A 16584-nucleotide genomic window follows, 5' to 3' on the forward strand; every position below is an offset into this window, starting at 1 on the left:
GCAGGAGAGATGGTGCAGGAGGAAGGGCTTCAGATTCCTGGGGCATTGGAACCAGTTCTGGGGAAGTGGGACCTGTACAGGCTGGATGGGTTGTACCTCAACAGAGCTGGGACCAACATCCTTACGGGGAGATTTGCTAGTTCTGTGAGGGAGGGTTTAAACTAATTTGGCAGAGGATTGGGCACCAGGACGTAGCATTGGAAAGGAGAAACAAGGTGCATAAAAAATTGGGAGAAACAGATAGCACTAGAATAAGAAATAGTACAGTATTAGATGGAATCAGACTAAGAGAGAATGCAAGAAGTTCTAATAGATTTGCAGTGCATGTGTGTAAATGCACGAAGCATAGTAAACGAGATTGGTGAGCTGCAGGCGCAATTAGCCATGTGGGAATATGATGTTGTGGTGATGATGGAGACCTGGCTCAAAAAAAGGGCAGGATTGGGTACTAAATATTCCTGGATACAAGGTGTTCAGGAGACATAGGGAAGGGAAAAAAGGAGGGGGGTTGGCCGTATTGGTTAAGGAGAATATTACTGTGCTGGAGAGAGAGGATGTCCTGGAGGGGTCAAGGACAGAATCTATTTGGTTAGAGTTAAGAAACAATAGAGGTGCCATTACACTACTGGGTGTAGTCTATAGGCCACCAACCAGTGGGAAGGATATAGAGTAGCAAATTTGCAGGGAAATTAGAGGTGTGCAAGAACCATAGAGTATTGATAATGGGGGACTTCAACTATCCTAATATAGACTGGGATAGTAATAGTGTAAGGGGCAAAGAGGGGGAGAAATTTCCGAAATGTGTTCAGGAGAACTTTGACCAGTACGTTTCTGGCCAAACGAGGAAGGAGGCATTGCTGGATCTGGTTCTGGGAAATGAGATAGGCCAAGTGGAGCAAGTGTCAGTGGGGGAACATTTATGGAACAGCGATCTTAGTATCATAAGATTTAGAATAGCTATGGAAAAAGACAAGGACCACTCTAAAGTAAAAATACTCAATTGGAGGAGGGCCTATTTCAATGGGATGAGAACGGATCTGGTCCAGGTAAATTAGAATCAAAGATTGGCAGGCAAAACTGTAATTGATCAATGGACAGCCTTTAAAGAAGAGATGGTTTGGGTACAGTCTAGATACATTCCCACGAGGACGAAACGTGGGGCTACTAAAACCAGAGCTCCCTGGATGACAGAGGTAGAGGGGTAAATGAAGTAGAGAAAAAGGGCATACGACAGATGTCAGGTCGATAATATAAGTGAGAACCAGGCAGAATATAGAAAGTTCAGAGGGGAGGCAAAAAAGGAAATAAGAGGGGCAAAGAGAGAGTATAAGAATAGACTGGCGGCCGACATAATGGAGAATCCAAAAGTCTTCTATAGGCTTGTAAACGGTTGGTAAGAGGAGGGTGGGGGGAGCGACTAGGGACCAAAAAGGATATCTGCGTATGGAGGAAGAGGGCATGGCCGAGGTACTAAATGAGTATTTTGCATCTGTCTTTACCAAGGAAGAAGATGCTGCCAATATCACAGTAAGTGAAGAGGTAGCTGAGATAGTAGATGGGCTAAAAATTGATAAAGAGGAGATACGAGTAAGGCTAGCTGTACTCAAAGTAGATAAGTCACCCAGTCCAGATGGAATGCATCCTAGGTTGCGGAGGGAAGGAAGGGTGGAAATTGCGGAGGTACTGGTCATAATCTTCCAATCATCCTCAGATACAGTGGTGATGCCAGAGGGCTGGAGAGTTGCAAATGTTAAACCCTTGTTCAAAAAAGGGTGTCGGGATAAACCCAGCAACTACAGACCAGTCAGTTTAACCTCAGTAGTGGGAAACTTTTAGAAATAATAATTCTGGACAAAATTAACAGTCACTTGGACAAGTGTGGATTAATTAAGGAAAGCCAGCACGGATTTGTTAAAGGCAAATCGTGATTAACCAATGAGATTGAGTTTTTTGATGAGGTAACAGAGAGGGTAAATGAGGATATTGCGCTTGATGTGCTGTATATGGACTTCCAAAAGGCGTTTGATGAAGTGCCACATAATAGCCTTGTAGTCAAAGTTGAAGCCCAGGGAATAAAGTGGCAGCGGCAACATGGATACGAAATTCGCGAAGTAATAGGAAACAGAGTAGTGGTGAATGGTTATTTTTCGGATTGGAGGGAGGTGCATAATGGTGTTCCCCAGGGGTCAGTACTAGGACCATAGCTTTTTTTTGATCTAGATTAATGGCTTGGACTTGGGTGTACAGGAACTATTTCAAAATTTGCAGATGACACAAAACTTGGAAGGGTAGTGAATAGTGATAGATTTTAAGAGGATATAGACAGGCTGTGGAATGGGCGGACATGTGGCAGATAAAATTCAACGCAGAAAAGTGTGAAGTGATACATTTCGGTAGGAAGAATGAGGAGAGGCAATATAAACTAGAGGGCACAATTCTAAAAGGGGTACTGGAACAGAGAGATCTGGGGGAATATGTGCACTAATCTTTGAAGGTGGCAGGGCAGGTTGAGAAAGCGGTTAAGAAAGCATATGGGAGCCTGGGCTTTATAAAAAGAGGCATAGAGTACAAAAGCAAGGAAGTTGTGATGAACCTTTATAAAACACTGGGTAGGCCACAACTGGAGTATTGTGTCCAATTCTGGGCAGCGCACTTTAGGAAGGATGTGAAGGCCTTGGAGAGGGTGCAGACGAGATTTACTAGAATGATTCCAGGGATGAGGGACTTCATCTGTGTGCATTTACTGGAGAAGCTGGGGTTGTTCTCCTTAGACGAGATTTGATAGTTATTCAAAATCATGAAGGGTCTGGACAGAGTAGATAGAGAGAAACTGTTCCCATTGGCGGAAGGGTCAAGAACCAGAGGGCATAGATTTAAAGTGATTGGCAAAAGAACCAAAGGCGACATGAGAAATAACTTATTTACGTAGCGAGTGGTTGTGATCTGGAATGCACTGCCTGAGGGGTGGTGGAAGCAGATTCAATCGTGGCTTTCAAAAGGGAATTGGATAAATACTTGAAGGGAAAAAATTTACAGGGCTGTGGGGATAAGGATGAGCTGGATTGCTCTTGCAGAGAGATGGCCGGACTCGACGGGCCGAATGGCTTTCTTCCGTGCTGTAACCATTCTATGATTCTTTCATGACCTCAGGACGCCCAAAGCACTTTACAGCGAATGAAGTACTTTTGAAGTGTAGTCACTGTTATAATGTAGGAAACGCGGCAGCCAATTTGCGCACAGCAAGGTCCCACAAACAACAATGTGATAATGATTTTGGCAGAGGGACAATTATTGGCCAGGACACCAGGGAGAACACCCCTGTTCTTCTTCAAAATGGTGGCATTGGATCTTTTATGTCCACCTGAGGGCAGATGGGGCCTTGGTTTAATGCCTCATCTGAATGACGGCACCGTCCGACAGTGCAGCACTCCCTCAGTTCTGCACTGAGGTGTCAGCCTAGATTTTGTGCTGGTCTCCAGGGTGGGACTTCAACCTACAACTTTCTGACTCAGAGTCGAGAGTGCTACCACTGCGCCATGGTTATCGTGCTAACTGCCTCCTCAAACACAAACCATAAAAGGTTGCAATATATATAATATGCTGTTTTTTGTAGTGAAGTTTTATATATGTAGTGTTTTGTAACTATGGGACATAGCTAGTCTAATCTAGTAAAGAAGCCTAATGATTTTACTCAACTCCAATCAACTGAGTTCAACTTAGCTCATTGAACAGTTTCAGTTTATTAACTTGTTGCTGAGGTTTTCTGGATTTGGATAAATGTCAGTCAGATTCAAAAATTGCTGGCAGTCATAGCGATAGCTAAGCGAATATGTATATGTGTCTGTTTGAAAGTGGCTTGGCAACTTTCTCCAGACTTTCAGGCCTCGATTTTAACTCCCCGCCTGATGGAAACCGGGGAGGGGGCAGTTAAAATTAGGGGAAGGACATTGTCCCCCCTCCAATTCTGCTGCCTCCCCGACGGGTCTGATCATTTTAACTTGCTCTTTTGAGCAGGACACCTGCTCCAAGCTGGCAGGGGTCATCTTTAAATATGCAAATGAGGACCTGATTGCATCATTGGGACCCGATCTGCTATTTTAGTCTGAGTGCTCCTCTGGGCCCCACAAAGAGGCCTTGGATCTCCCTTACCCCAGGTTTCTCCCCCCCCCCCCCCCACACCCCTTACCTGAATGCCGGGGACCGATCCCGTGGCTGCGGCCTCCTGCCTGCGATCTTCTGCCCCGGCCTGCCGACCAGGTAGTGGGTCTGGTCGGGCTCGGGCGGTACCTCTCCATTACTACAGTGACTCCACTTCAAAAGTACTTCATTGGATGTAAAGTACTTTGGGACGTCCTGAGGCTGTGAAAGGTGCTATATAAATGAAAGTCTTCCTTTCGTTTCTTTTTTTTACATGTTGACTAGCCTGCCCGGGGATGCAGCGCAAACAGAGGATGTTAGAAGTTTCAAGAGCATGATGGATACATTTTTGGCAGCCAGAGGTATTGAAATGTATGAGAGATGAAGTGGGGTGTGTGGTCCGTGACCTTTGGAACCCACCTGATGGATGGAAATAGTCTCTTGCAGTCCTGTGTTCTTGGGGATATTGGAAAAATACTGGGGGGGGGGGCGAGGGGGGGTGGTGGGAGGAGGATGCGTGAGAGGGGGGTGGGATTGGTGGCTTTAGTTAAATATGGAGGGTCTACTAATATCTCCTGAGTAACCATGGTTCCCTGGAGCTTGCTTTGATTGAGTTTGGGGAATGGGGGAGGAATCTTTCCTGTAAATGACCACAGAAATTTTCTTCTGTTTCTTCCCTCCCCGAGGCGTTCACTCTGTTGGTGACTGCGGCGTCTAATAGATAGGATGAGCACCGATGACCCTGATGGACGTTTCCCGTCTTTCCTTTTTGCACGATGATACGAGGAAGTCTTCCCTCCCCTGTATCATTCTGGGAAAGAAAGAGCACCGAGGGATTATTAGGGTGGAGGAGCGACTGGCCGAGCCAATTACCAGCGGGAGCAAAGTACACATTCATTCTAAATTGGAGAATGTGACAGATAGTCTTGTGCTATGAAGGGAAATAACTGGGAGGCGGACAGATCATTCATATGAAGACAGCCCTAACCGTATTAAATCGATCATGTCAAAGAAAATCAGCACCTAGTTATAGACGTGCCCACAGCCTATTATACCAAGCTGCACTGTCAGATGACTCAGTCTTATGACTGCGGGTATGAATTTAATTCTAATTGATAGCTATTATGTTTTTTTTAGAGCCTTATTTACCACCACCGTGCCCAGTGGATTAACCTTCGCTCAAGGTCGACTGGCTAACATTAACGACCAACTGGGAAATCACACCCCACCTCACCGCTTAAACAATTATACAGCTCAAGCAACATGACTAATTCTTGAAAAAAAAATGGAAATCTTTCTATCCCAGAATCTTACATCACGGTAGATTTTGACTTTGTGTGGAGGATAGCGAGTCAGCATCCCCATTTTACATCTCTCCCGATTTCTTTATTTCCGTTGAAAGTCAATGTTTAATTGTCCACAAGGGCAGGCGATCAGCCCGCCCGCTGATCCACAGGCTTCCCGCTCTGTCTCGCCAGTCCAGAGATTTCTGGCGGAAGTGATGGAAGATGTGATGGGCGGGTGTATTCAAAGGATATGGAAGTGACAGACTCCCCACCCCGGCTTCCTCCTTTCCCCCACCCATCCCCTCTTGGCTTGTTCCTACAGACTCCCTGACTGAGTTTTAAAAAAATGACGATAGGACTCGATAGGCTGAATGGCCTCGTTCCATGCTGTAACCTTTCTGTCCCTGACCCTGAAAAATCGGCACGGGTCCGGGAAGGCTCCTAGAGCTTCCTCCCGAAGATGCGCTGGGATTATTCTGCCAAATCCCATTTTTAGGAAAATAAAGAAAAGAAGGGCTTAAAATGTCTCGGACCCTTTTAAGAGCTGCATCCCTCCCAACCCTGCCATAGACTTCGTTTAAATGTATTATAAAACCCAGAGACTGGTAAGAATGTGGAACTTACTACCACGTGGAACGGTTGAAGCGAATGGCACAGACGCATTTAAGGGGAGGCTAGATAAGTACATGAGGAAGAAAGTAATAGATGGATATGCAGATAGTTAGATGAAGTAGGGTGGGTGGAGACTCATGTGGAGCATAGACACCGGCATAGACCAGTTTTTTTTTTATATTCATTCATGGGATGATTGCCCTTGAGAAGGTGGTGGTGAGCCGCCTTGTTGAACCGCTGCAGTCCGTGTGGTGAAAGTTCTCCCACAGTGCTGTTAGGATTTTGACCCAGTGACGATGAAGGAACGGCGATATATTTCCAAGTCAGGATGGTGTGTGACTTGGAGGGGAATGTGCAGGTGGTGGTGTTCCCATGTGCCTGCTGCTCTTGTCCTTCTAGATAGTAGAGGTCGTGGGTTTGGGAGGTGCTGTCGAAGAAGCCTTGGCGAGTTGTTGCAGTGCATCCTGTGGATGGTACACACTGCAGCCACAGTGCGCCGGTGTTAATGGGAGTGAATGTTTAGGGTGGTGGACGGGATGCCAATCAAGTGGGCTGCTTTGTCCTGGATGGTGTCAAGCTTCTTGAGTGTTGTTGGAGCTGCACTCATCCAAGCAAGTGGAGAGTATTCCATCATACTCCTGACTTGTGCCTTGTAGATGGTGGAAAGGCTTTGGGGAGTCAGGAGGTGAGTCACTCGCCGCAGAATACCCAGCCTCTGACCTGCTCTTGTAGCCACAGTATTTATATGGCTGGTCCAGTTAAGTTTCTGGTCAATGGTGACCCCCAGGATTTTGATGGTGGGGGATTCGGCGATGGTAATGCCGTTGAATGTCAAGGGGAGGTGGTTAGACACTCTCATGTTGGAGATGGTCATTGCCTGGCACTTGTATGCTGTAAATTCTATGTAATAATATTTAAATGAAGCTCGGGCTGCATTTTGATTTGAGCATTTTAGGCTGGCTCAACACTAAAATTGAGCAGATCCTGCTTTATGTATCTGAGCTAGATCTCCTGGTTTGCCCAGCACTTGTTCCTGTCCCTGTGCCACTATTGCCATAGTGTTCAGAGTATCTCCGCTATTTTGCTGTCTGAAATAATCATTTTCTTTGGAGCTATACGTACTTTGTGCTGATGAAACCCAGCAATGGTGACCTCATTTACTACATCACGAAAAAATGTTATTTATCCAAAAAGAAACAAAACGAGTGGCTGCACGGTGGAGCTAAAAGTTAGGACTGATGCTTGGTGCCGTGAGGTGGGAGGACACACGATGAACTTCCCCATTTCATTGATTTCCCAATTTGAGATGTACTGAGAGGTTGAGTGGAGGCTGTTATGTCTTCTGGCGAGGGAGGGAGGGAGAATTGAACCAGATTGTCCAGCCTTGTGCTCCTAACGGCTGACCAAACAACACTCTGCTGCAAATTGTAATACAACCGAGATTAGTGTGTGCAGTTGCCATTGTTGGTTTAAAATAATGGGCCTTCAGTTTGCTCTGATCGGTGGATTATTTTTAAAATATTTATTCATTCTCTGGATGTGGCAGAGATCAGCATTTAGCGTCTATCCCTGGTTGTCCATTGGATACAACTGAATAACTTGCTACACCACATCAGAAGGCAGTTAAGAGTCAACCACGTTGGTGTGGGACTGGAGTCACGTTTCGGCCAGACTGGGTAAGGACGGCAGTCTCCTTCCCTAAATAAAGTGAACTAGGTGGCTTTTTATGACAATCTAACAGCTTTGTGGTCACTTTCATTAATACCAACTTTATATTTCCAGATTTTTTTTAAAAACTGAATACAAATTCTCTAACTACCATGGCGGGATTTGAACTTGTGTCCTGCTGGATTATCCATCCAGGTCTGTCATTAAGAGTTCAACTAGTCTAGTAACATAACCACTACACTACTGTGCCTCCAAGGACACAGAATGCAGTTGGCATCACATATCCATGAGAAACTTGTCTACTGTTTTCAGACATGCAGTGGCTTCTTAATGAATCAAGTTTCCTATTCTGAGTCCAGGGGGATAATTTTAATCCCCAAGGACAGGTGGGAAGGTAAAACATGTAAAACCCGACCCCAACTCACCTCCAACCCGCCCGCTTCTAATTTTAAAGGAGGCGGGTCGAGGGGCGGGCGACCAATCCTCTCTCAGGAGATGGGTTGGTCGTTAAAATCTTTTAAGGAGGCTGCGTGCCTCCATTTTAATAGCTTTTTAATTTTTAACTGCTGGGGGCCGGGATTTCCTGGCCTCGTGATTCTTGCCACGTAAGAGGAGGCGAGAAGGTCTGGATCAAAGGAAAGTGCCTTTATTGCACTGCTTGTGGGCCAGGAAGAGCAGGAGTGTTTCCTCCAGGCCCAACAGCTCACCTGCCGCGATCCCACACTCACCATGTCCTCTCCCCCCAGGATGTGTCCGACGCCTGTGATCCATACACACACACACCCTCCCCTCCCTTCCGTCCCCCCCCCCTCCATGTCTCTAACTCCCTCCCAACCACCCCAAACCGCCCTCCTGATGTCTCCAACTCCCTCCCATGTCTCCTGATGTCTCTGACCCCCTGATCGATCCATGGCCCACCCCCCCGATGTCTCCGACCCATGGTGTCTGACCGACCCCCCCCCCGCCCCCCCTGCCAGCCCCCACAGTGTCAGACATATCTAGCATCTATTCCCCAGCTGCTTTCCCGTCTGACAGGCAGTCAGCCTGTTAATCTGGTTGGCTGTCATGCGGGAAAGCTGCTAAAAAAATATAAAAGATTTCCTGACATCAAAATCAGCAGAACGACCAGGAAAACCATGCTTCCAGGTTTCCTGTCCGGAAATTCTTCCACCGGCTCACTCCACAGCTCGGAGTAAAAATCCAAGCCCAGTAGTCTGATAATTAATATCTTATAGCTAGTATATCAAACTGCTTATCATATCCCCAGGGTATTATTGCATGTAGTCAATGAAATAGTAAGCTACGTGCACAAATGACCAATGGCACTGAATATTAAAAAGGTAAAGTACAGTCAAAGAAGATTACAGATTGCTGGGATCATTTAATAAGCTTTTTCTGTAACTATTCATAAACAAAATGATAATTGCTAATTTAATTGAGTGTAAATTGAATACAGCCCATTACAACATGGTGTGTGGCATTATCTGGTGTCTCAAACCGAGCAGTTGTTAATAGCAATAAACTGATATTGTGGAAATTTTAATGCTGCGCTCTATCTTGTAATTCCAGTCACAGTTATGAGGTCTTTAGAGAAAGGATTGCGTGATTAAGTGAAGCAATAGCTGTCCAAGTAGCAGATATTGTGTTGGTTTGGTTGATAGCACTCATGGGTTCAAGAGCCCACTCTAGGACTTCAGCGTGTAATCGTGGCTGACATTTCAGTGAGGTAATGGGCGAGCGCTGCATTTAGCATAAGATGTAAGCTGAGGCCCTATCTAACTGCACCTGTGGACGTTAATGATGCCAGGACGTTATTTTGACTAACAACAGGAAGTTCATCTGGTGTCCTGATCAATGTTCTTACTTCAGTCAAAAACAGATGAATGGGACGTGCGTCTCATTGCTGTATGCAAAATGGTTGCCACATTTGCCCACTGCAGTTGCAAGTAATTTATTATGTGAAGTGCTTTGAGAGAGAAGCAAAAAATCCTCGTTGCCAGAAAAAAATACTCAGACCTTTTAAGAGCTCAATCCCTCATTAAGCTTCCCCCTAGGGCCACTCCAGATGGTGAAAGAAGCGTGCAGCCTGAACCTATCCCGAGCTTCATTTAAAGTATTATAATATTTAAATGAAGCTCAGGCTTCTTTTTGGACTAAAAGGCCTACCAGAAAAACATGCACGCCATCAGGCGCAGAGATGAAACCCCAGCCCAACTGACTGTAAAGCTCCGTGCCAACTGGCTCAGTGGTTAAGTACAACACGTACTGTGGTACTGAGCCAGCCAGACCAGCAAGGTCCTAGGTTCATAAGAACATAAGAGATAGGAGCAGGAGTAGGCCATTTGGCCCTTCGAGCCTGCTCTGCCATTTAATGAGATCATGGCTGATCTGATTCTTGCCTCAACTCCACTTTCCCGCCTGTTCCCCATATCCCTTGACTCCCTTGCTGATCAAAAAATTGTCTTTAACTCAGCCTTGAATATATTCAATGACTCAGCCTCTACCACTCTTTGGGGCAAAGAATTCCAAAGGTTCACAACCCTCTGAGAAGAAATTTCTCCTCATCTCCGTCTTAAATGGGCGACCCCTTATTCTGAGACGATGCCCCCTAGTTCTAGATTCCTCTATGAGAGGAAACATCCTCTCAGCATTTACACTGTCAAGCCCCCTCAGAATCTTATACGTTTCAATAAGATCTCCTCTCATTCTTCTAAACTCCAGTGAGTATAGGCCCAACCTGCTCAATCTTTCCTCATCAGAAAACCCTTCCATACCTGGAATCAACCTAGTGAACCTTCTCTGAACTGCCTCCAATGCAAGTATGTCCTTCCTTAAATAAGGGGACCAAAACTTATATGCAGTACTCTAGGTGTGGTCTCACCAGCACCCTGTACAGTTGCAGCATGACTTCCCTGCTTTTATACTTCATCCCACTTGAAATAAAGACCAATGTTCCATTTGCCTTCCCAATTACCTGCTGCTAACTTTTTGTGTTTCATGTACGAGGACACCCAAATCCCTCTGTACCTCAGCATTCAGTAGTCTTTCTCTATTTATTTAACATTTTGCTTTTTTATTCTTCCTACTAAAGTGGATGACTTCACATTTTCCCACTTTATACTCCATCTGCCAAATTTCTTGCCCATTTGCTTAACCTGTCTATATCCCTTTGCAGACCCTTTGTGTCCTCTTCACAACTTACTTTTCCACCTATCTTTGTATCATCAGCAAATTTGGCCACAGTACACTCGCTTCCTTCATCCAAGTCATTGATATAGATTGTAAATAGTTGAGGTCCCAGCACTGATCCCTGTGGCACTCCACGAGTTACAGATTGCCATCCTGAAAATGACCCCTTTATTGCGACTCTCTGTTTTCTATTAGTTAGCCAATCCTCTATCCTGCTAATATATTACCCCCAACACCATGAGCTCTTACCTTGTACAGTAACCTTTTATGTGGCACCTTATTGAATGCCTTTTGGAAATCCAAATACACTACATCTACTGGTTCCTCTTTATCCATCTTGCTCGTTACTTCCTCAAAGAATTCTAATAAATTTGTCAGACACGATTTCCCTTTCATAAAACCATGTTGACTCTCCTTGATTTTATTTTGAGTCTCTAAATGTCCTGCTACTACTTCCTTAATAATTGATTCTAGCATTTCCAAATGACAGATGTTAGGCTAACTGGTCTATCGTTACCTGCCTTCCATTTCCCTCCTTTCTTGAATAGGCGTATTACATTTGCAGTTTTCCAATCCGCTGGGACCTTTCCAGAATCTAGTGAATTTTGGAAGATTACAACCAATGCATCCACTACCTCTGTAGCCACTTATTTTAATACCCTTGGATGCAAGCCATCGGGTCCAGGGGACTTGTCAGCCTGCTGACCCATTAGTTTACCTAGTACTTTTTCTCCAGTGATAGTGATTGTTTTTAGATCCTCCCTCCCCTTTGCCCCTTGATTTTCTACTATTATTGGCATATTATTAGTGTCTTCTACTGTGAAGACAGATACCAAATATCTGTTCAATGCTTCTGCCATTCCCTTGTTTTCCATTATTATTGCCCCAGTCTCATCCCCTAAGGGACCTATGCTTTCTTTAGCTACTCTCTTCCTTTTTATATACTTTTAAAAGCTCTTACCGTCAGTTTTTATATTTCTTGCTTACTGTCAATCTATTTTCTCCCTCATTATTTTTTAAGTCCTCCTTTGTTGGTTTCTAAAGTTTTCCCAATCTTTGGGCTTACCGCTAATCTTTGCCACATCGTATGCTTTTTTTAACTTGATACCATCGTTAACTTCCTTATTTAGCCATGGTTGGTACACCCTTCTCATGGAGTCTTTCCTCCTTACTGGGATATATTTTTATTGAGAGTCATAAAATATCTTTTTAAATGTCTGCCACTGCTTATCCACCATCATACCTTCTAATCTGTTTTCCCAGTCCACTTTAGCCAACTCTGTCCTCATGCCATTGTAATTGCCCTTATTTAGGTTCAATACAGTCGTTTCAGATCCAAGATCCTCACTCTCAAACTGGATGTGAAATTCTATCATATGATCACTGCTTCCTAAGTGATCCTTTACTTTGAGGCCATTAATTAATCCTGTCTCATTACCCATGACCAGATCCAAAATGGCCTGTTCCCTGGTTGGTTCCACAACATAATGTTCTAAGGAACAGTCCCGAATACACTCTATGAACTCCTCCTCAGGGCTATTTTTGCCAATTTGATTTGTCCAATCTATATGAAAGTTAAAATCACCCATGATTATTGCATTATCTTTTTTACAAGCCCCCCTTATTTCCTGATTAATATTTTGCCCTACAGTGCAGCTACTGTTAGGGGGCCCATATACTACTCCAACCAGTGATTTCTTACCCTTGCTATTTCATAGCTCCACCCACATTGATTCGACATCTTGATCTTCTGAGCCAAGATCATTTCTCACTATTATACCAATTTCATCCTTTATTAACAGAGCTACCCCACCACCTTTACCTTTCTTCCCATCCTTCCGAAATGTCAGATAGCCCTGAATATTCAGTTCCCAACCTTGGTCACCTTGCAACCACGTCTCTGTAATGGCCACGAGATCATACCCATTTGTTTCTATTTGTGCTGTCAATTCATCTATCTTATTACGAATGCTGCGCACAATCAGATAAAGAACCTTTAATTTTGTCTTTTTACCATTTTTCCTACTCTGACCCCATTTGCTGGTGCACTCTTATTTGTTCGCTCTGTCCCTTCCTGTCACGCTCTGGTTATCATTAACCCCATCTCTTCCCTGATCTACTTCCTTGTCCTTTCTCTTCAACATTCTAAATGTCCCCCCCAACTGAACTCTCCCTCCTCCCCACCCCCTCCCCCCCATTTAGTTTAAAATCCTGTTTTAAAGTTCAGGCTGTGCTGAGCTGGCTGATCCCTGCTGGAGTGTTGATGGTGGCCTACAATTAGTTTCAGCATTCCCAGGTTCAGGAGGAGGAAAAATCAGACTAAGTTCCCTGCCCTGAAACATAGAAACATAAAAAATAGGAGCAGGAGTAGGCTATTCGGCCCTTCGAGCCTGCTCTGCCATTCAATATGATCATGGCTGTTCCTCTATCTCAATGCCATATTCCTGCTCTCTCCCCATACCCCTTGATGCCTTTTGTGTCTAGAAATCTATCTAGCTCCTTCTTAAATATATTCAGTGACTTGACCTCCACAGCCTTCTGTGGTAGAGAATTCCACAGGTTCACCACCCTCTGAGTGAAGAAATTTCTCCTCATCTCAGTCCTAAATGTCCTACCCCATATCCTGAGACTCTGACCCCTCGTTCTGGACCCCCCACCCCGAGCCAGGGGAAACATCCTCCCTGCATCCAGTCTGTCTAGCCCTGTCAGAATTTTATACTTTTCAATAAGATCCCCTCTCATTCTTCTAAACTCGAGTGAATACAGGCCGAGTCGACCCAATCTCTCCTCATACGACAGTCCTGCAGTGCCCACTGTGGTTAAATAGCAGTCATTCTGTGGCCGATCTGAGTGAGATTTGCCAATTTTTTTTTTCACTTTCTTCAGTTGTGCTCAAGAGTGGCACCCTGCCAATGAAGGATCCCAGGAAGAAATTTTCTATTGTGAGAGAAACCAACCCTTTGGTTGTTGCAGATTCTCTCAAGTGAAGAACTAACAAGCCAATTAAACTACACAGTAAGCGATGTGCCGTAAAGTGCTGGGCTACACATTGATTCAAACGGTGCAGTTTGCAACGAGGAACAAAATCACGTGATGTAAAAAGCTGACTTTTTCCTACCATTTAACATTTAATCAGTATCCAGATGCCTTAGATTTAAGAACAGTTAGAAAGAAAGACTTGCCTTTCACAACCTCAGGTCGTCCCACAGCAAATGAAATACATTTGAAGTGTAGTTACAGTTGTAGGAAATGCAGAAACAGCAATGTAATAATGACCAGATAATCTGTTTTTTTTTAAGTGGTGTTGGTTGAGGGATAAATATTGGCCTGGACACCAGGGAGAATTCCCTGCTCTACTTTGACATAGTGTCATGGGATCTTTTATATCTGCCTGAGAGGGCAGACTGGGCTTTGGTTTAACATCTCATCCAAAAGACAGTACCTTCCTCAGTACTGCACTAGGAGTGTCAGCCTAGATTTTTGTGCTCAAGTCTCTGGAGTGAGACTTGAACCCACAGCATTCATGACTCAGGGGTGAGAGTGCTACCCACTGAGCCATGGCTGATACCTGGCAGATGGTAGAAATACTCAGGCAAGCATTATCTACCTTACAGTCTTCGCTCAAATTGATTAAATCTTGGACCAGTTTCTTTAGACAAATAGGTTTTGTGTTGTTTTGCTAACAGCCTGGAGCGATGTTATCTAATTGCATATTCCTGTCACTGTTTTATCTCCTAAGAGAATGTGAAACAACAATTTGATCAGGATTTTAATTATCCTCCTATCATTCCCCCTCTTTTGATGTAGCTAATTTGGTGCTCAACGATCTGATGCGATGTCACAGAGAAAGGACTCTTGACGTTCTGGAGTTAACCAATGAATTAGCTTCCAACCATTTCATCGAGTCTGCTCCTAATTCGTAGTCGTTTTTTGCATTTAAGAAAAAAAACAAATTATCCGGGAATTTGAATTAAGCAACTTAAAATAACAGTTACCCTTTTGGTGCTTAAAATAAAAATTCAAGTTAAGTGACTGCACTGAATATTCAATAAGTATCTGAAATATTCTTTAATATGCATCCTTAAGAGACAGCAAAGGAAAAGTGAACTCCAAACTGAAAAGACAGTGATCCATGTTTAGATTTATTTCATACTATTACTTAGATACTCACCATTAGTATCTTTTTTAATGAAAAACATCAGTCAGAATCACAATACTCCAAATTGAAGTTATTTTTGCAATTTTTTCCCCTCTTGTCCGCAATGGTTTAAGACCATTCCAAATCCTGAAGCAAGCTCTCCCCTTTATTTTATTGATTCTCTCTTTCCCATCTCAGAAAGCAATAAAAAAATAAAGGACAGAAATTGGCGCGCTGTTTTAACTGAAAGAAGGAGTTATTGAGCCTGTCAGTGCAGAGAGGCTCAATTAACATTGGTAGACATGGTGATTAACCCCAAGGAGATTCAGTGATGTAGGCGTTTTGGTGTTGAGTTAATTGAGCTTACACACACACACACACACACACACACACACACACATCAACAGGTTCACTAACTCTTCCAAACTAGGTCCGCCTGATTATATGCCATTAGCAGAGGAAACAAACTAGCATTTGTACAAGGCTGCTTTCCCTCGGCATGTCTTGTTAGATAGGAGTGCAGAGAAATCAACAGAACAACAAAGGCAGAAAAAGGCTATGGAGTTGATGATGGGAAAGCTTATTTAAAAGAAATGTGTAAGTCTAGATTTTTCGAGTCTTTGCCTTTTAATGAGGTACCTTGTGTTCTAGTTGCGGTTTTGCATACTTTAACAACTTGGCCAGCAACTCGGAACATCCGACCCCTGTCTTCTCAAGGTAAATACAAGGAATCATCTGCACTGACCTAACCTCTTCTGTTAGTTGTGGAAAGAGGGGCAACTTTTGCCCTCCCCGTGACCCATTTCTGATTCTTGGTCAGAATAGCGGGATGAGGTGAATGAGTTGGGGATCGTTACAACCCAATCTGTAGAATAAGCTACCCATAATCTGCTGCCAATCTGTACCGAAATTATCACAAATAGAATAGTTTGCATTGTCTACTTCTTTCATCGTTGCTGAGTCAATATGCTGGAATTTCTTACCCACACCATTGTGGGAGTGCTATCAGCAGAAGATCTGCTGTGGTTCAAGAAGAAGGCCCACCACCATCACCACTTTCTCAGGGTAACTAGGCGCTGGCAATAAATATGGCCTTGCCTGTGGCGTCAACATCCTGAGGACAAGATATTTGAAAGAAACATGATAAGATGCTCTGTAACAAATTCGGCTAGGCTGTGATTCTGGTGGAGCAGAACCTTCCTAGATGGGTTTGTGGATTGGGGAATTGGGCTATAGCTCATCACCGAATTGCACTCCTATCTAACAAGACATGCCGAGGGAAAGCAGCCTTGTACAAATGCTAGTTTGTTTCCTTTCGTCCTTCCCTACTTCACTTCCCTCCTTCCTTTTTTTTATTTTCCCCTTCCTCAGGAATCTGGGGAAAGTTATTTCATGCTATAAGACTGGGTGCAAGAGAAAATGTTTGTGACCTTTTACCAAAATAAACATTTTTTTCTTCCACATCCTGAGGGAAGTAAGGTCTTGTGCGAATGAATCTTCAGATGGACAAGGTACCAAATATGTGTGTAATGAGAAAAAGAATTGTTGTGAAGA

The 16584-nt window shown here is 44.0% G+C and overlaps 1 protein-coding gene across 1 annotated transcript in view; it reads left to right on the top strand.

The window, feature by feature from the left end:
- The first annotated feature begins 1443 nt into the window (after positions 1-1443).
- The window catches only part of LOC137323446 (contactin-associated protein-like 5), a 630151-nt gene continuing 615010 nt past the window's right edge, over positions 1444-16584 (top strand). The window contains exons 1-3 of the mRNA XM_067986920.1: positions 1444-1587; positions 13866-13921; positions 15682-15747. Coding sequence (XP_067843021.1) covers positions 1444-1587; positions 13866-13921; positions 15682-15747 — 266 coding nt within the window. The remainder of the gene's footprint in view (positions 1588-13865; positions 13922-15681; positions 15748-16584) is intronic.

This window comes from Heptranchias perlo, chromosome 7 (genome assembly GCF_035084215.1).
Source record: "Heptranchias perlo isolate sHepPer1 chromosome 7, sHepPer1.hap1, whole genome shotgun sequence".
NCBI classification, from domain to species: domain Eukaryota; kingdom Metazoa; phylum Chordata; class Chondrichthyes; order Hexanchiformes; family Hexanchidae; genus Heptranchias; species Heptranchias perlo.